The sequence below is a fragment of the Vitis riparia genome, chromosome 16, assembly GCF_004353265.1.
Source record: "Vitis riparia cultivar Riparia Gloire de Montpellier isolate 1030 chromosome 16, EGFV_Vit.rip_1.0, whole genome shotgun sequence".
In the NCBI taxonomy this organism is placed as follows: Eukaryota; Viridiplantae; Streptophyta; class Magnoliopsida; order Vitales; family Vitaceae; genus Vitis; species Vitis riparia.
The window spans coordinates 17,575,524-17,592,219 of record NC_048446.1 but is presented as its reverse complement, the minus strand read 5'-3'; the positions used below and the strand labels follow the sequence as shown (position 1 = coordinate 17,592,219).

The 16,696-nt window shown below is 28.7% G+C and overlaps 1 protein-coding gene across 1 annotated transcript; it reads right to left on the bottom strand.

The window, feature by feature from the left end:
* Positions 1–13,054: 13,054 nt before the first annotated feature.
* LOC117934116 (membrane steroid-binding protein 2-like) lies at positions 13,055–15,970 on the bottom strand. Its single transcript, XM_034855733.1, has 2 exons — positions 15,543–15,970; positions 13,055–13,640 (listed from the first exon to the last, which is right to left on the bottom strand). Exons 1-2 carry the CDS (start codon positions 15,845–15,847, stop codon positions 13,310–13,312), a joined length of 636 nt encoding a protein of 211 aa, XP_034711624.1. The 5' UTR covers positions 15,848–15,970; the 3' UTR covers positions 13,055–13,309.
* Positions 15,971–16,696: the final 726 nt, after the last annotated feature.

Genomic DNA, 16,696 nt, shown 5'->3' with positions numbered 1-16,696 from the left:
CCCATCCGGTTAAGCTCTAGGCCTCGAATATGAAAGAGAGGGTGCTCCTCTCCAACGGGAAATTACGTGTGAATCTAAGATCTCTTTTAATATAACTATTAATGACCATTCCTCATAAATCATGAGTTATGTGTGAGACTAGAATCGTGTTTACTATGACTTCGAATCATATGAATAGTGTAGGAAATTAAAAATCTTTGTGACAAGTCATACTATTTTCGTTTTACTTTTCTATTAATACATGTATGTTGGTGTAAGTAAAATAATGGATCCTTATTTCATATTCTCATATATTGGGAAATATTAAAATGTTAAATATTAGAGGTATTGGAGGAAACTATAAAAATGTTAGATATATTAACATCTTTTCTCTTTTATATGAATATAAAATCCATTTTTCAACTACCATTTTCGTTTTATTTTTTTATTATACATGCATGTTGGTGTAAATGAAAGGATACTTATTTCATATTTTCTCTTTTATAACGTCGGTTTTTCAACTAATGTTGAGTATTCTCTATCTATTTGATTAATTAAAACTTGAAAAACAATATAAGAGGTTATGAAAATTTTATATACAAGTAAATATAATAAATTAATGTCCTTATAGAATAATGAACTAATGCAGTAGCAAAAGAACATGGAACATAATAAGTTAGTTGAATTAAAAGATAATGTTCCAATAGGAAAATTGTTTGTCATATTTTCTTTTTATTGCATTTTCTTTCGTTTATTTTTTTTATTTTTTATTTTAATCAATGTGAATAGTGGTGGTAGAATACGGAAAGGGTGAGTTGTCCAAGTGGAGAGTTGCGATTGTACTAGTCATTTTTAATGGAGTTAATTTTTTTAATTAAAGATAAAAAGAAATAATGTGTTAATGATTTGGGAAGGAATTTATTTTTGTTAGATTCACTGAAGAGCCAAAAAGTTAACAAAAGGAAGTAAATAAAGTAGTAACTGAAATATTAAATGATGAGCATAAACTAAGAGCACTGGAGGGAACAATTAAAGGGGCAACATTACCTGAGTAAGTCTTCGTGTATAAAGTGTGACTCATATCTTGGATATGCGCCACATTTTTCAATGGTTTTTCACTTCTCTAATTGACGTAAATCATATTACTAAAAAGGTTTTACACCTTCACTCTATCCACCATCACATTCCCCATTCAAGACATTTCAACAAATGGGAAATGCGGTGACAATAAGAAGGAAGGGGTTGTAGTGGCTCACTCCACCATTGATTCTTATTTAAGACATTTCAAGCAACAAGAAACCATAGTGATAACGAGACGAAGTTGGTCTTCAACTCAATAAGCCTAGACTCAACTAAATAAGGAAGACAAAAATGGAATCCTAAACTCAAATTGACTATAAAATCCTCAATTTTCACCTTTTAACTAAGTTTACAATTTTATTAATGGAATTCTTGTGATTTACACTCTTTCAAATATTTAAAGTTGTTGCATAATCAACTTGAGATTAAACATATTACTATAATTGAGTTAATTGAGAATAATGAGATATAAGTAAACTTAGATGAAAATTGATAATAAAATTTATTTGGAAAGAAATTTAAATTAAGAATTTAAAAAGGAAAATCTTTAAAAAAAAAATTGGAATTATACTTAATTTAAGGATTTTAAAAAATATTTTTTTAACTTAAAAAGAAAATGATTAAATACAAATTACATCTTTAACCTTTTACATCTTTTACACTTTATCCCTCACCTTTTTGTGTTTGTGTAGAGTTAACTTCTACTATTGTTTTTCATTTTGCAAGTATTTTATGTTCGATTGAACTATTATCCCGTGGCTAGATTTCAATATTGAAGGTGATGTTCTTCAAGGTTCTGCATGGTCTGGTGCCATTGATTGTGTTAGAATAACTGGAGAAAAGTATTGTTTTGGTTGCAAAATTACTTTAACTCAGCCAAAGGATATAGAAGACAACCCTCCTAATCAACAACGTGTTTGTCGGCTTGGCATTTCAAGAGGAGATGATGCAGTGGGAAACCTTAGGGAAATAGAGAACAACTTTGGGTTTTGATGGCGTGGGAAAATTTTCAGTTTCCAAAAAATTTTCAAATCATGATGAAAAGTTTGGGGTTGGGGTTACAATTGCGTGTGTTGTAAATCTTGAAACTAAACCTTTGACTTCCATTGGTTTCTCCAAAAATGAGAAATAGTTAGGTATTGCAAAGGAATTGGATGCAGGTCAAAAGGGTCTTGGGGTTATGGATTCTCTAATGATGAAGCTGCATTGGGAATCAACTCTCTTTCATCTAAGGTGAACAATTTGATCGTCTAATAAACTGTGCAATTGGAATTTTTAATACGTTAGTGTGGTGTTTAGGGATTTAAGGCTTTGGAAGGAAGAAAAATGAAGAAGCAATAGATTTTAGGGCTTTGGCTCTCTTTCACATAACATTTTTACCCTCTCATATTAAGTCATGTGTGGAGCACGTGACATACTCATTTAATGAAAGTAATGTTGTTCAACAAAAAAAAAAGGTGGAACGCTAGTCTTTAAGAAGTTTGGTGTGAAAGTTATTGGATTTTGAATGGGAAACGGCAAAGTGTAAAAGAGATAAAAGGTTGTCGGGGAAAAGTATAATTAAATAAAAAATATATATATTTCCAAAATTTTTTAAGAGGCTTAGACCTTGTTTGGCAACTATTTTCGATAACAGTTTTTCACTTTTTTGTAATAGTTTTCTGTTCTCCACAAAAAAAAACATGTTAGGCAACCAAAAAACTATTTTCCATTTTCTATTTTTAAAAATAGAAAATAGATTGTTTTTAGAGAACATCTTTTAGTTGTTTTCAGTTGTTTTATAATGATTGTTTTAAAAAATAATAAGACAAATATGTAGAATAATTAAAAATAAAGTATTAGATATAAATTAATTTTAAAACATTAAAAACAAATTAAAAATATTTCAGATTCTCAAACAAACTTTTATTCTATAAAACATAATAGAACGATTTTCAAAAATTGTTTTTCAAAACTATTTTTAAAAACAGTTAATAAACAAGGCCTTAAGTTTTCTATATTGTTTTTTTTTTTTGTAAATATAATTTCTAAATTGATTCTAAGTGAGTTTTCTTTAATATATGAAGATTTCTCTCAAGAACTCTGAGTTTAAGTTTTAAATCATTATTCTTTGTATTTAATTCAAAACTCTCAAAGTATGTGTTTTCATTATTGGAATTGTGAGAAAGATGTGCATCCCCTCAGGTGTTGAGGTAGTTCATTGGGAGCATGAGTGATATTACATCGTAAATGTGAATATTAGTGTAGGCATAGAGAATAAGTCATCTTATCGATAACATCTAGCTAACAAATTTGTATACTTTTGTGCACTCCAACCTGTGGTTCTATAAGAAAAATCTTTAAAGAACCAAGATCTCTAAACTTTCGTATGTGAAACTCATTTTTAAAAAAGATAGTTAATGATGAAAATATCACATTTTTGTATTTATTTTCAAATAATAATTTTTAAAAATAATATATTTTTAGAAAAATCTATACTTGAGTTTTTATTAGTCTGACTTAGGCTTGGATACCCAACTTCACCTTTGCCTTTTTCTTTATCACTCATTCACCCATCCCTAATGTTGAATGTACTTAGGCTATGTTTAGTTGGTTGGTTGGATATGGTTTGTGATATGATAAGAAATGGAATATTATATCTTATATCATATTTGGTTGATGATGAGATCAGATAAGTTATTTCACTGTTTATTGTATTTTATGTTCAATCAAAGATGTAATGGGATAAACGATGAGATGTATTATCCACTATATATATATATATATATATATATATATATATCCTTTACACATGAGATATTTTAATCATATACTAAGAAGTAGGATATGCATATCCCATGTACTATAAATTTATTTATTTTTATTAAAATTTTCTTTTTTATATGAGTTATTTTAGAAAATAAATTTTTTTATTATAAAATTAAATTTGTAGTTAAAAAATAAGATATAAAAAAGTACTTATAAAATATTCTAAAATAATTATATATATATATATATATATATATATATATTATTTTTATATATTGAATAATATAATATAAAAAAAATTATTTACAAAGTTTAAATATTTTAATCATGAATATTGTTAAATGTAAGATAATTTTTTTTAAATAAAAAATATTTAAATGTAATATAATTTTTATTTTAAACATTAAAAAATAATATATATTCTATATTAATTTTTATTCATTCACAAACTAAATATAAACATAATATAACATAACATATCTCATTAGATATATTAGATATCATATTTCATTGAAAATTATATCCTAAAATATGCATTTTCTATCCAATGGATATGATATCATAAAATATACATATATTATCTTATCCTATTATGTCAATCAAACGTAATTTTTAATACTTTTTTATATTATAATTTATTTTATTTTATTCCCATGATTTAATAATTTATTTAAAGTGTACATCTCAAACAAACAAAATTTCATAGTTTAAAATTTCATTTTTAATATTATAAATTATAATTATAAATATAAATTATATTTCATAAATTTATAAATTATAAGTTTATATAAAAAATCTAATTTATAAATATAGTTTTCAATATAATAACTTTTGAAATTATATTTTTTAAATGATATAAATTCTGTACTCCATCTATTTGATCTGGAATAAATTTTATGCCTTTCTTTCTTAGGATTATAGGCAACAAACTGAAGGAGAGGTAATATGAATATTTTGTTTTTTATTTTAATTTTCTTCTTACACATATTATTTACATGTTTGTTTTATTTTTCAGGAGCACTTGATGGTTGATCATGTTAGATGTTTGTATCCTATATACTCGGAAGAAATAAGAGTGAAAAGAAGAGTTATATCATCATAACTACGTAATTTATACATTTTTTAAAGTTAGTATTGTTATGTGTAGTTCTCTAATGGGTTTTCATAAGCTGATTCTTGAAAATGGAAATTAATTCTTTGGTATGTCTAATTTTATAAAATATTTGACATGCTCTTACAGAAAGAAAGAAGTTGGTGATATTGATAATAAGGATAAAAATATTGATTTTCATGGAAATATAGATAGTTAAATTTTATGGAAATATCTAGAAATATTAGCATGGAAATTTGGATTTTAAAAAAAAATAATTGGATGGAGATTAATCAAGACTCAAAGAACAATATAAAATATCTTGAAAAAATTTTATACATGAGAATATTATAAATTAATATCCTTATATAGGATAATTAATTAACACAATCGATGCACAATTGAAACATGGTAAAACAGTTTAAGCAAAAGATTATGTCTATACAAATGCTTATCATATTTTCTTTCCTTTTATTGTAATCAATGTGAATAGTGGTGTTAGTATATAAAAAAGAGTTGGGTTTAGGGAAACTTAGATTACTATGTTCCTTAGTCTTGGATCATATAGGGTGCATGCAAACTACTCTTAAACTTAGATCTATGCATAATGGAAAAATAGCATTTAAAACTTTATCAAGAGATGAAGAACATTATACCTACTATATAAATGTTCTCAAATCTATTTCAATATGATGAAGTAACTTTAATGGCGTCGTAGATCTCGTACCCTACAATCTTTTGATCGATCACTCATTTCATGGATCTCTAGCACAAGAGAAGGGTACTCTTCTCTTTCTAAGGGCGAAACTAGGATTTTCTCTTTGGAGTCTAAAAGATAATGGCCAAGAATGAAGCTTTAATCCCCTAGGGGGTTTATATATAGGCTTCTTTTAGACTTACTTGACTTGAGCCCAACTTGGGCTTGGGTCATTTATTCTAGCCCACTTGAGTTATAATTAATTAATTAGTCCTATTAAGTTCCAATAAATTAATTAACCCCATCTCAAAAGATCATTCATAAGATTCAGTGCAACATTGTGTTTTTGCCAAAATGCACTTATGCACACTTCAGAATTACAAACTCATAGTTGTCTCAAACAAATGTGTCACCATGAATTAAGAGCTCGAACGAGGACCATTGAGACCCATAGGAAAATGTTGACTCCCTCATAATCCAATTCTAAAGTTGACTCAATATTCTACTAAAGAGAGTTAATTGCACTTCAGTATCATATGATATTATAATGAGACATAGCTCAGGTCTGTGACTTAATATCCACTACATGTAGATTCCCCATAAACTAATGTAATCTAGCTAGCAAGGTATATGTTATCATCCTTTCAAGATTACCTCTCCAATCCATTGACTATAAATCCTTCTATTATGAGATCAATTAACATACTTAACTCACAAAGAGCATATGTCAAATTTTTCTAAGGCTATGTTTGGTTCCCGGAAAATACAAAGGAAAGAAAAAAAATGCTAAGGAAAATGATTTTCTCATGTTTGGTTGTCCTATGAAAAATATCAAAGAAAATCAAATATAATTAAAACTAATTAAAAATTTATGTATTTTTAAATTATTTAATCTTTATATTGATAAGTTAAAATAAATAAAATGAGTTTGAAGTAACAAAAAAAATAATTTATCAATTTTTAATCTATTTTTTTATTTTCCTTCACTTTTTCTTTCCTTCTACTTTTCCTTTGTATTTTCTTTCCCTCGCATTTTCCCTCAAATTTTCCGGGAACCAAACATAGCCTAAAGGAATTACTACGATCATAGTTTTCTTGATCACATGTCCTTAGAATCACTTAAGGGAATACAACATTTCAATTTTATGAGATATCATGGTGCCTCTATCGAAAATACCTATTGTCATCAATCTCTATCAGTAATAACTCAATTTATAGGAAATATATGATCACCTTAAGGTCTCACCCACAAGTAAAGGCCACTGATGAATATGACACAGGTTAAATATCCTCTCAAAGTTTAAAATCCATGCAATATAGTTGTTTGGTGAATCATGACAACTCGATAGCTAATATTATGATTCACTATAAGTCTTATTCAATGTGTAATCATACACTCTAATGCACTCACTATAGGAAAACCATCTCAATTACCAAAACAAGTCCTCCTTCCAATTAAAAGGTAATTCACTATAATCTCTAATGGATTATTTAAATCCATGAATTGGTTATGAACTACTTATCATCTTGCAAAAAATTCATGACTTGAATCTTCTATGCAACTTCTAATGCACCCAAATCATGTATAATGTCAATGATAAGAGAGTGAATACTTAAAAAAAAAAAAATATTAATGCAAAGTAGAATAATAAAGGGAACCAAAATCATAAATAAATAAATTTATTAATAAATCTATTCTATTACATCATGTCATGCTTTTAAGAGCTCTTCATAACATTAGGCCCCTATTGGAGAGACATGATTGTAGTAGTACACATTAAGAGTCTCAATCCTAGTCATTTTTTCATGGGGTTTAGTAGCTTGTCAAGCATTTTATTTTTAATCCAAGTTAAGGCATAATGCACCAACAATTTGGAAAGGAATTTCTTTTTGTCATATTCACAAAAGAGTAAAAGGAAATAAATAAAGCAACAACTATGATACTAAATGAAGAGTAGAAATTAAATGAAAAAATTAAAGGGAAGAATTAAAGAGGCTACATTACCTAAGTGAGTCTTCATGCATAAAGTGCAACCCATATCTTGGATAGACGCTACACTTTTCAATTGTTACTCGCTTCTCCAATTAGCCTAGATCATGTTACTGAAAGGCTCTACACCCCTTAACTCACTCCACCATCGCATTCTCATTCAAGACATTTCAAGCAATGGGAAACCATGGTAACAATAAAAATGAATCAATCTCCATAACTCACTCCACCATTGATTTTTGTTTAAGACATTTCAAGCAACTAAGAACCATAGTGACAGATGGAATTGGTTCTTGCCTCAACAAGCCTAGACTAAACTAGAGAAGGAAGACAAAAATAGAGTCCTAAACTCACACTGACTATGGAACCCTCAATCTCACCTTTGAACTAAGTAACCGACTAAAATTTGAAATTAAAAGTAATGCAATGGGAGCTAAAATTGAGCCTTGAGCTAAAACTTTATAAATTAGCCGCAAGATTCATTGATTTGTGCACTATTTTTCTCTACTTTTTGCACTTATTTTCCCTATAAAACTTGCACAACAGAAGTGAGATAAAAAATGATTTTGTTAACAATATTTTCTCTTTCCAAGTTGCTTTTAACATCATTTAAAAAAAAAAAAAAAAGATAAGAATCTTAAACTATAAAATGTGGAAGAAAGTAACAAAGAAATGATTGGCAAAAATGGAAGGAAGCAATATAGGTACAACTAAATTTGTAAATGAAACAAGAAGTATTTAAACTTGTAGTTTAAATGTTCGAAGATGTAAAGCTTATTGAATATTAATAGACTTGAAGTCTAACGTCTAAAAGCAAAAAAAAACTGTTAAATAACAATGGGTTATTATGCAAAAGTGTACTTGAGATAAAACAAAAACTATAATATAAGGTTTCTTATAAAGACCTAGTATCAAGAATAGTCTTTAAAGAAGTATAATGTAATTACAATATATTTATATGGATCATGTTAAAACCCATAAAGGATTCAAAATGCATGAAACAATTAAGTCCCCAAAGTCTTTAAAATGCCTAAAGTAATTATTGAAATATCATATCACATCCTAGATCAAGTCATGATGATAATAACTTGATTAAATTATGTCCTTGTATGAATTAAAGTAGATTTGTAATAGTTATAATCTTGTTAGAATTGCCAAAGAGCTCATAAAAATAGATACTTATCTAACAAAAGAATTTTAAATGAAAGATCTTGGAACCAAAATTTTGCTTGGGCTTACTAATCAAGTATTTTTCAAATAATGTGTTAATCATTCAATTAATATATACAAAGAAAGTCTTGAATTGCATTCACATGGATAAATCATAACTGGGTAGTTCCCTTATTGTTGTTCATTTACTTGAAGTAAATAGGGACATGTTTCATTTTAAAAAAGAAAATAGAGAATTTCTTGGCCCATAAGTCCCATAGTACTATTAGGCCTTTTATGTATCTTGCAAACAACGTATGATTAGAAATTGTGTTCGATGCTAATTTATTAGCAAGATATAGCTTTACACCCACTTAAAGACATTGGAATGACATCAAATATATATTATAATATCTTTGTGAAACAACTTACCCAAGCTTGTTCAAAATAATAAAAAAATTTATTACTTTGATATGTAAATATGCTAGTTATTTTTCAAGACCCCACAAAACTTGAACTCAGATGGATTATGTATTACATGTGACAATACCACTATATCATGGAGATTAGTTAAGCAACTATTGGCAACCACATCCTCAAATCATTTAGAAATATTTGTGATTCATGAAGTAAGTCATAAATATGCATAGTTAAAATCTATGATTCAACATATTCGAGAGAAATAAGAATTGAACTTTATCAAAGACAATCCAATAATATCACATAACAATAAAATATTACGTGTATTGCACAAATCAAAGAAGAATACATTAAAGATAATTGAAATAAGCATGCACATTTCATCAAATTCTTCTACACTAATGAGTTTCAAAATAACAGTGAAATTTATGTTTAACATATACAAGCATGAGATAATCTACCAAATCTATTAACCAAGATGTTACCATTTGCTATATTGAAGAAGTGAAAATACAACATGGAAATACAAAGGCTCAAAGATTTCCAAATAGATACATTAAAAGAAGTAAAACCATGTTTACATGAGGTGGAGCATATCAATGTGGATATTATTACATTGTACCTTTTTTTTCTCTTTCATCCAAGTTTTGCCCCATTTAGTTTTGAATAGCAAATTAAATTTTTAAAGAGGCAATCTTAATAATCTAAATCGTTTAAATAATATTATATTATTTTTCTTTCATTAATTTTTTTTACAAGGTTTTTCTTAATAAGATTTTAACGAGTCATTTTCTAAGAATGAACGACATCTAAGGAGTGTTAGAAATTTTAAAATGTCAAAATTTCCTATGATAAATCTTTGAGATATCCGTATAGCCTTTATAATTATTGTGGTTATTATGATCATAACCTTACAAGTAGGGTCAAGATTATTGAAGAAAATATAACATCACAATTCTATTTTTCTTTTTTTTACTCTTGTTTTTTATATTCTTCTTTTTACTTGGTTTTTGTTGTTTTATTTTCTACAACAAAAATTATATGTAAAGGTGAAAATGGAGGTTGAATTTGCTAATCATTTTTTTAAAAAAAATGGTGCCAAAGCTTGCTTTTCTCAAACGTAATGTATGAGTTAGATTAAATTCTTCCATCAAACTAGGCTTCAAACCTAGGGAAGATTGAACTCTATCATTTACCTTTGAACGGTAAGACTGAAAGTTTCCATTTTATAATTAGTTTGAAAGTAGGAAGTTTCTAGATCTTACACTTGTTCCATAGAAGTGTTGCATTTCTTTCTTAAGAAAAATCCAAGTATGAACGTTAAGATTAGGTAAAAGAATAGGATTAAAGTATAAGCAAATGAGAACAAAATACAAAGTAACATACCTAAATGCACATATGACGTTGTCTAATTCAACATATTTTTCTATTGATATTTAATGACAACATTTCCTAATCCCCTTTGCCTTTCCCATTGAAAGGAAATTTTATGAAACATTTTCAGAAGCTATTTTAGGAATAAAATATTTTATTTAGAAAATCATATGACCAAATGTGTCTTTGTTACATAACATCAAAATATAATTACTTTTATTTATTTAAGCAACTACCTTAAAAACCATTTTATTTTCAGTGCCAAATAAATTGAATTTGTGTTTTATTAGGAAACAAATGATTGACTTAAGCACGACAATATTGCTTTATTAAAATGAAGAAATAATTTTAGGTTATATTTGGTTGAGCTAAGAAAAATCAAAAATAGATTTAAAGTAATAAATCATTTTTATATCCTACTTATTTTACTTACTTAATACATTTATACCAAGATTAAATAATTTTAAATATATATAATTTTATTATTTATTTTGATTATATTTTATTTTATTTTTTATGATGGAACCAAAAATGGGAAAATTATTTTTCTTGGTATTTTTTGTCTTTCTTTAATACTTTTTGAGACCAAACATAGCCTAAGAAAAATGAATTTCTTATGTTCGATTGTCCCATAGAAAATAAATATATATATATATATATATATATATATATATAATTAAAATTAATTTGAAACTTATATATTTTCAAATTATTTAATCATTTATATTGATAAATTAAAATAAGTTAAATAAGTTTAAAATAAAAATAACTTATTAACTTTAAATTTATCTTTTATTTTTCTTCACTTTTTCTTTTCTTTTATTTTTTCTCTCTATTTTTTTTCCCATGCATTTTCCTCGGAATCAAATATAACATTAATAGACTTTATTTTTTGTTTTGTTTGTACAAAACCATAAGAGGTTGTATATTACATACTTTCCTTGAAAAATCAGCTTAGGATATAAATCCTTCTTGGAGGGTAAGGTAAGATTTGGATATAAATTTTAACATTTAATAATATTCCAAACCATTAGATGCTATAATGGGGAACTAATATGCCTTATACAAGAAAATGAGCCTCATTGCTTTGTACCCGAATTCGTTTCACTACTTTATACTTTAATCTCATTTTATCCCATTCTTTGCTTTATACCTTAATCTTTATCTCATTCTTTTCTACCTTATCTCATTGTTTATATCATCATCCATCGATAGGGATGGCAATGGGATAGGTTTTTCGGGTACCCGTCCCGTCCTTAATGGGACGAGTTTAAATTTTAAATAAACGGGTTTGAAGCAAGTTTGAGATTTTTTTTAAAAAACCTGAAATGGATTGGGGTATTGCATTGTCCCGCCCTGCCCTGCCCAACCCAATCCAATTATATATAAAATTAATTTATTTATTTATTTTTAATATATAGATAATAATAAAAAATTATAATAATTTAATTACTCATAAAATATAATTATTTTAATGTATTTTAAAAAATTAAAAGTAATTTTAAAAAATTAAATTTTTCAAAAAACAAAGTTAAATGGGAAGGGACGGATCCCAGTTGGGATGGGGATGACAATTATTTTGCGGGATTGGGATGGGGGCAACCTAGATTTTATTATATACTTTCAATGATATCAACCTAGATTTTATTATACATTCGATGATGGAAATGACAAGTTTGGTACATACTAATCAAATTTTGTTAAATGTCTAGATTTTGTATGAAATGCGTATGGAAACACGAGAAAGTGACGTTAAAATCAACACTTAAAGAGTCCGTGGGAATGCTTTTAAAAAACACTTCCAACACGAGACTCACTCTTAAAGAAAAATCACCCATTTGATAAATTTTAGAAAACATTTAACAAAATATTGAAAACTGATAAATTTTAGAAAACATTTAACAAAATATTGAAAACAACTTGTAATGTTTTTTTAAGAAACACTTTAAGGCTATGTTTGGTTCTCGGAAAATTTGAGAGAAAATGCGAGGGAAAGAAAATACAAAGGAAAAGTAGAAGGAAAGAAAAAGTGAAGGAAAATAAAAAAATAGATTCAAAGTTGATAAATTATTTTTTTTGTTACTTCAAACTCATTTTATTTATTTTAACTCATCAATATAAAAATTAAATAATTTAAAAATACATAAGTTTTTAATTAGTTTTAATTATATTTAATTTTCTTTGATATTTTTCATAAGACAACCAAACATGAGAAAATCATTTTCCTTAGTATTTTTTTTTCTTTCCTTTGTATTTTCTGAGAACCAAACTAAAGGTGTTTATTTCAAAAACACTTCGAATAAAAAAAAAGACACTTCAACTAAAAACACTTAAAATAATAAAGTCCTCAAAGACTAGAAAGGCACTGGTAATCTTTTGTTGAACAGCTAAGCCTCTACAGACCATATAGGTTATAGAAAGATGTGAAGCTGCTTGCTCAAGGTAGAATGAAGGAATATAATGAGATAATATAACTAGCGGGTAAACTCTTGATATGAGAGTTTCCAAGTGCCTGAAGGGGTGAGAATTCTAAAACATGGAAATAGATAGATACTGGGAATCAATCAGATTAAGCAAGTTGCACATTTTTGAACTCCAAAGCTTATCATGTCTTGACCCATTATTGAAAAATGTAAACATTCATAACAGTATCGTCACTGGAGTATTCTAAACTTATAAGCACATTAATAAACACAAGCACCCGACAATATAACATTAACAGAATCTCCACCGAGGGTGGTGGTTCACTGCTCCTACTGCTGTGGTCAAAAGTACCTCAACTTCACTCCTTTGCATCCCCGCCAGTGGTGGCTTCCACAGGTTTAGCGGGCAAGCTCTCTGATGGACCGTCTTCTGCAGGCTTGGCAATGTCACGGTCAGTGGTTTCAGCGGTGGAGGACCCATCGGTTACAGGGACTGTCTTAATAGTTCCAACCTTGGTATACTTGCTCATAAACTTGTATTCCCAGTCCTGCAAGGCCTCGAGTTCGAATGGACCAAGACCAGAGAGATCTCCTGTTAGATCTTGTTCTTCAAAAGACATTTTAGCGAGAGCTCTGCTAGCATCCTTCCCAGCAAACAGAGCATATGGACCACCAGGTCCATAGAACATCCTGCAAGAGATGATGAGTTTCAATGAAAGGCAAGTTAGAAGTTTCAGTGTGGAGTAATAGAAAATAGAAAAGCCTTTAATGGAGTAGCAATAATTCATCATGGAAAATTGGCACTGGTAGGGGATAAGGGGAACAATATACTATCAATTATAATCATCAACTGTAAGAGTCAGCGGGAATGGATCCATGGTTCCCGAAAAATCAAATACAAATGAAAACATCCGAGTTCACTTCCATATCAATTGATGTGCATCACTGCTGCATATAATGTAGTTAATTACCAAAATCATATTCATGGAGATGAAAACAAATTACAATATTGTGATCCCATACACAACTTTTTGGTGAGTTCAAGTAGTAAATATGGAATAGAGTTCAGATAAAATATTCACTTCAGAAAATCAAATTCATGCAAAAGCACCAACCAATTATCAAATTAATCATGCCTGTATATTTTTAAATAAGCAAGAAAATATCATTAAAGAGGACAAGGAGGCATAATCCAAGAACATGTTTTAAAATACCATGCGGTTTAAGCACTAACAGTTATGCAACAGATCCACTTTTGAAAGTAACTTCAACAGAAAAGGCATGGCTGAATGACTTCTATGAAGCAGAACCATATTAACAATGTAAAGCAAATTGACTCAGCGACATAAATAAATTAGTAATGATGTCCAAGAACAAGCCCAACAACAGGCAGACATGATAGAGTCAGCAACTAGAAATCCACAATAACAAGCCTAATGAGGTTGAGGATGAGGAGGAAAGGGGATGAGACTACAGAACAAAGAGTACAAAAAACCATGAAAACAACATTTTAGGCTGTTCAAGGTTGTGTAATGACAAATGGACTGCAGGGTTTATCACTGCAAACAAATTAGTCTGCCATCAGGTTTATTAACCATGGTGTGAAAGAAAATGATAATAAAGAAAAAAAGGCAATCTAAACATAGAACCTTCCACATTCAACTGCATTGTGCTGTGAGGCTGAAAACTCTGAAATAATAGTATAGAAGTCCACAAATGGCAATTAGCAAGCTGTACAGAACAAATTGAAACAACCAGGTAGACCACTATGTTTCAATAGCTGGATCACAAAGGATTCTAGTGAGAGCTTTAGTATCTCAGATCACATCTTCAGATCCTTGTGGTTTAAGGATAGAACCACACACTTATGTTCTTAATCCACACACTTAAACAGTTACAAGATTAACATGCATCAAGATTCTGATAAAACACAGTATATTTTTCAGTCACTTATGCTTCATTTTGAAGAAAATTGGAGTCAATCCAATATCTACAAACCCATTTGATGGTGACCTTTAATTACAAATCAATTACCTAAATCTCTTGTTAAACAAGAGCACAGAAAAGCTAAAATCCCTAGAATCCCAGATAAAAAAGAGGTATGCTTTTTCAGAGAAAAGGAGCAGAAAATTCAGTTGACAGAAAATCGAAAGGCCAAAAGAACAATGTGGGGCGGAAAGGAAGAGAAGAAAAGATAAAAAGTTGCCAATCAAAAAACCACACGAAAAACAGAGAAAATATGTTAGATAACAAGCCAAAAAACCCAATAAAAGACACATGGCCAGAAGCTAAAAAGTCGCTAAAAAAATCAAAACAAGACTAGAAATCTACAGCATCCACAAATGAAAGGGGGAAAAAAAATCAAAACCCACAAATATTTAAAGGCAAAGATCACTACAAAGTCAAATAACCCAGAAACTCAGAAGCTGAAAAAATTGGGAAAAATCAATTTTTTTTATTTTTATAAAAAGAATCTAAGCAGAAATAGTAAAGGAAAATCAAAACCCACAAAAATCCCTGCAACATCCAAATACCCAGAAGACAAACACCCCTCGAAAAAACAATATAAAGCACAAGAAATCAACGCTATACCTGCCCTGTGAAACATCATAGATCTGACCCTTGATAGCCATAAGCAAAGGTTTCTTGGAATCGGACCCATCATAGGTCTTCAACTCCTCTTCAGTGATCTCACCAAGCTGAACAGGAGGGGGCAGAGGCTCCATCTCTTTGAACAACTCTCTCTCCCTCGCAGGATGAACAGGCGAGACAAAAAACCCCGATACAACATGGTACACGGCCAAAGCCAAAGCCAGAATTGTGAAGAAAGCCGTCGGAGACAGCCCTGTATAGGCTGTGATTGCCTCCTTCAGTGTCTCCCAGAGTTGCAGAGCCATCGTTGAGCCTGAAAAAATAGCCTCGGGAAAATCAGAGGAAAATAGGCTCTCTTTTTCCTCCTCACCTGTAACAAAAGATGGGGGTTTTGATCAATCTCTTTCTTCTAAATATCAGGATTTAGGTTTGGTGGTCTTGTTTGGACTCTGGATCTTTTACCAAATTTCCTTTTAATATTTTTTTTTCAATATTATTATTATTTTTGGGTGGGGCCTTCAGATGTATGTTATTATATTGTTTATGGCATAAGATTCCAAATATCACATCATTTTCCTTATTTTTCTGTGATTTATTCATTGCTTGTCAAATCCCATTATTGTACATGACAAAGGGAGGATTGAGTATTCAACCCTATATTTCTTTTATAGAAATTACCCTTAAAAAAAATTAAATATATTATCAAGAAAAAAAAAAAGGTAAATATCACAACAACATTCGATAATATTGATAATGATAAAATTATATTAACCACAAAATAGGGAAAAAAAATTTGGGAAGATTATGGAATTTTCAATTTCATATGACTTATTATTAAGAATAAAAAATTTCTCCCATGTCTAATTAATAAATGGGCTTAAACATTGAGTAAAAAGAGTAGATATTGACCCATTATCTAATTTAGTTGGCCCATGGGTCCTTCTAGCTTTATGAATAAGATGGGCTAATTTTAAAATTTCAAAGAGATGGGTATTTTTGCAATTTTGATGGATTTAATTTTTCTTTTCTAATAATACAATTTTTTCCATGTTAATAAAAGAACAAGAAAATTGGCTTTTTTTCATTTTGATTGATATTCATACCATTTTTCCTTATAATTTTGGGTCAAAATTGATTGTTTGAGCACCAAAATA

Coding starts and splice junctions, on each gene's coding strand:
- LOC117934116 (XM_034855733.1), bottom strand. CDS start 15,847: ATGGCTCTGCAACTCTGGGAGACACTGAAGGAGGCAATCACAGCCTAT. Junction 13,641..15,542: donor TATGATGTTTCACAGGGCAG/GTATAGCGTTGA, acceptor CATCTCTTGCAG/GATGTTCTATGGACCTGGTG.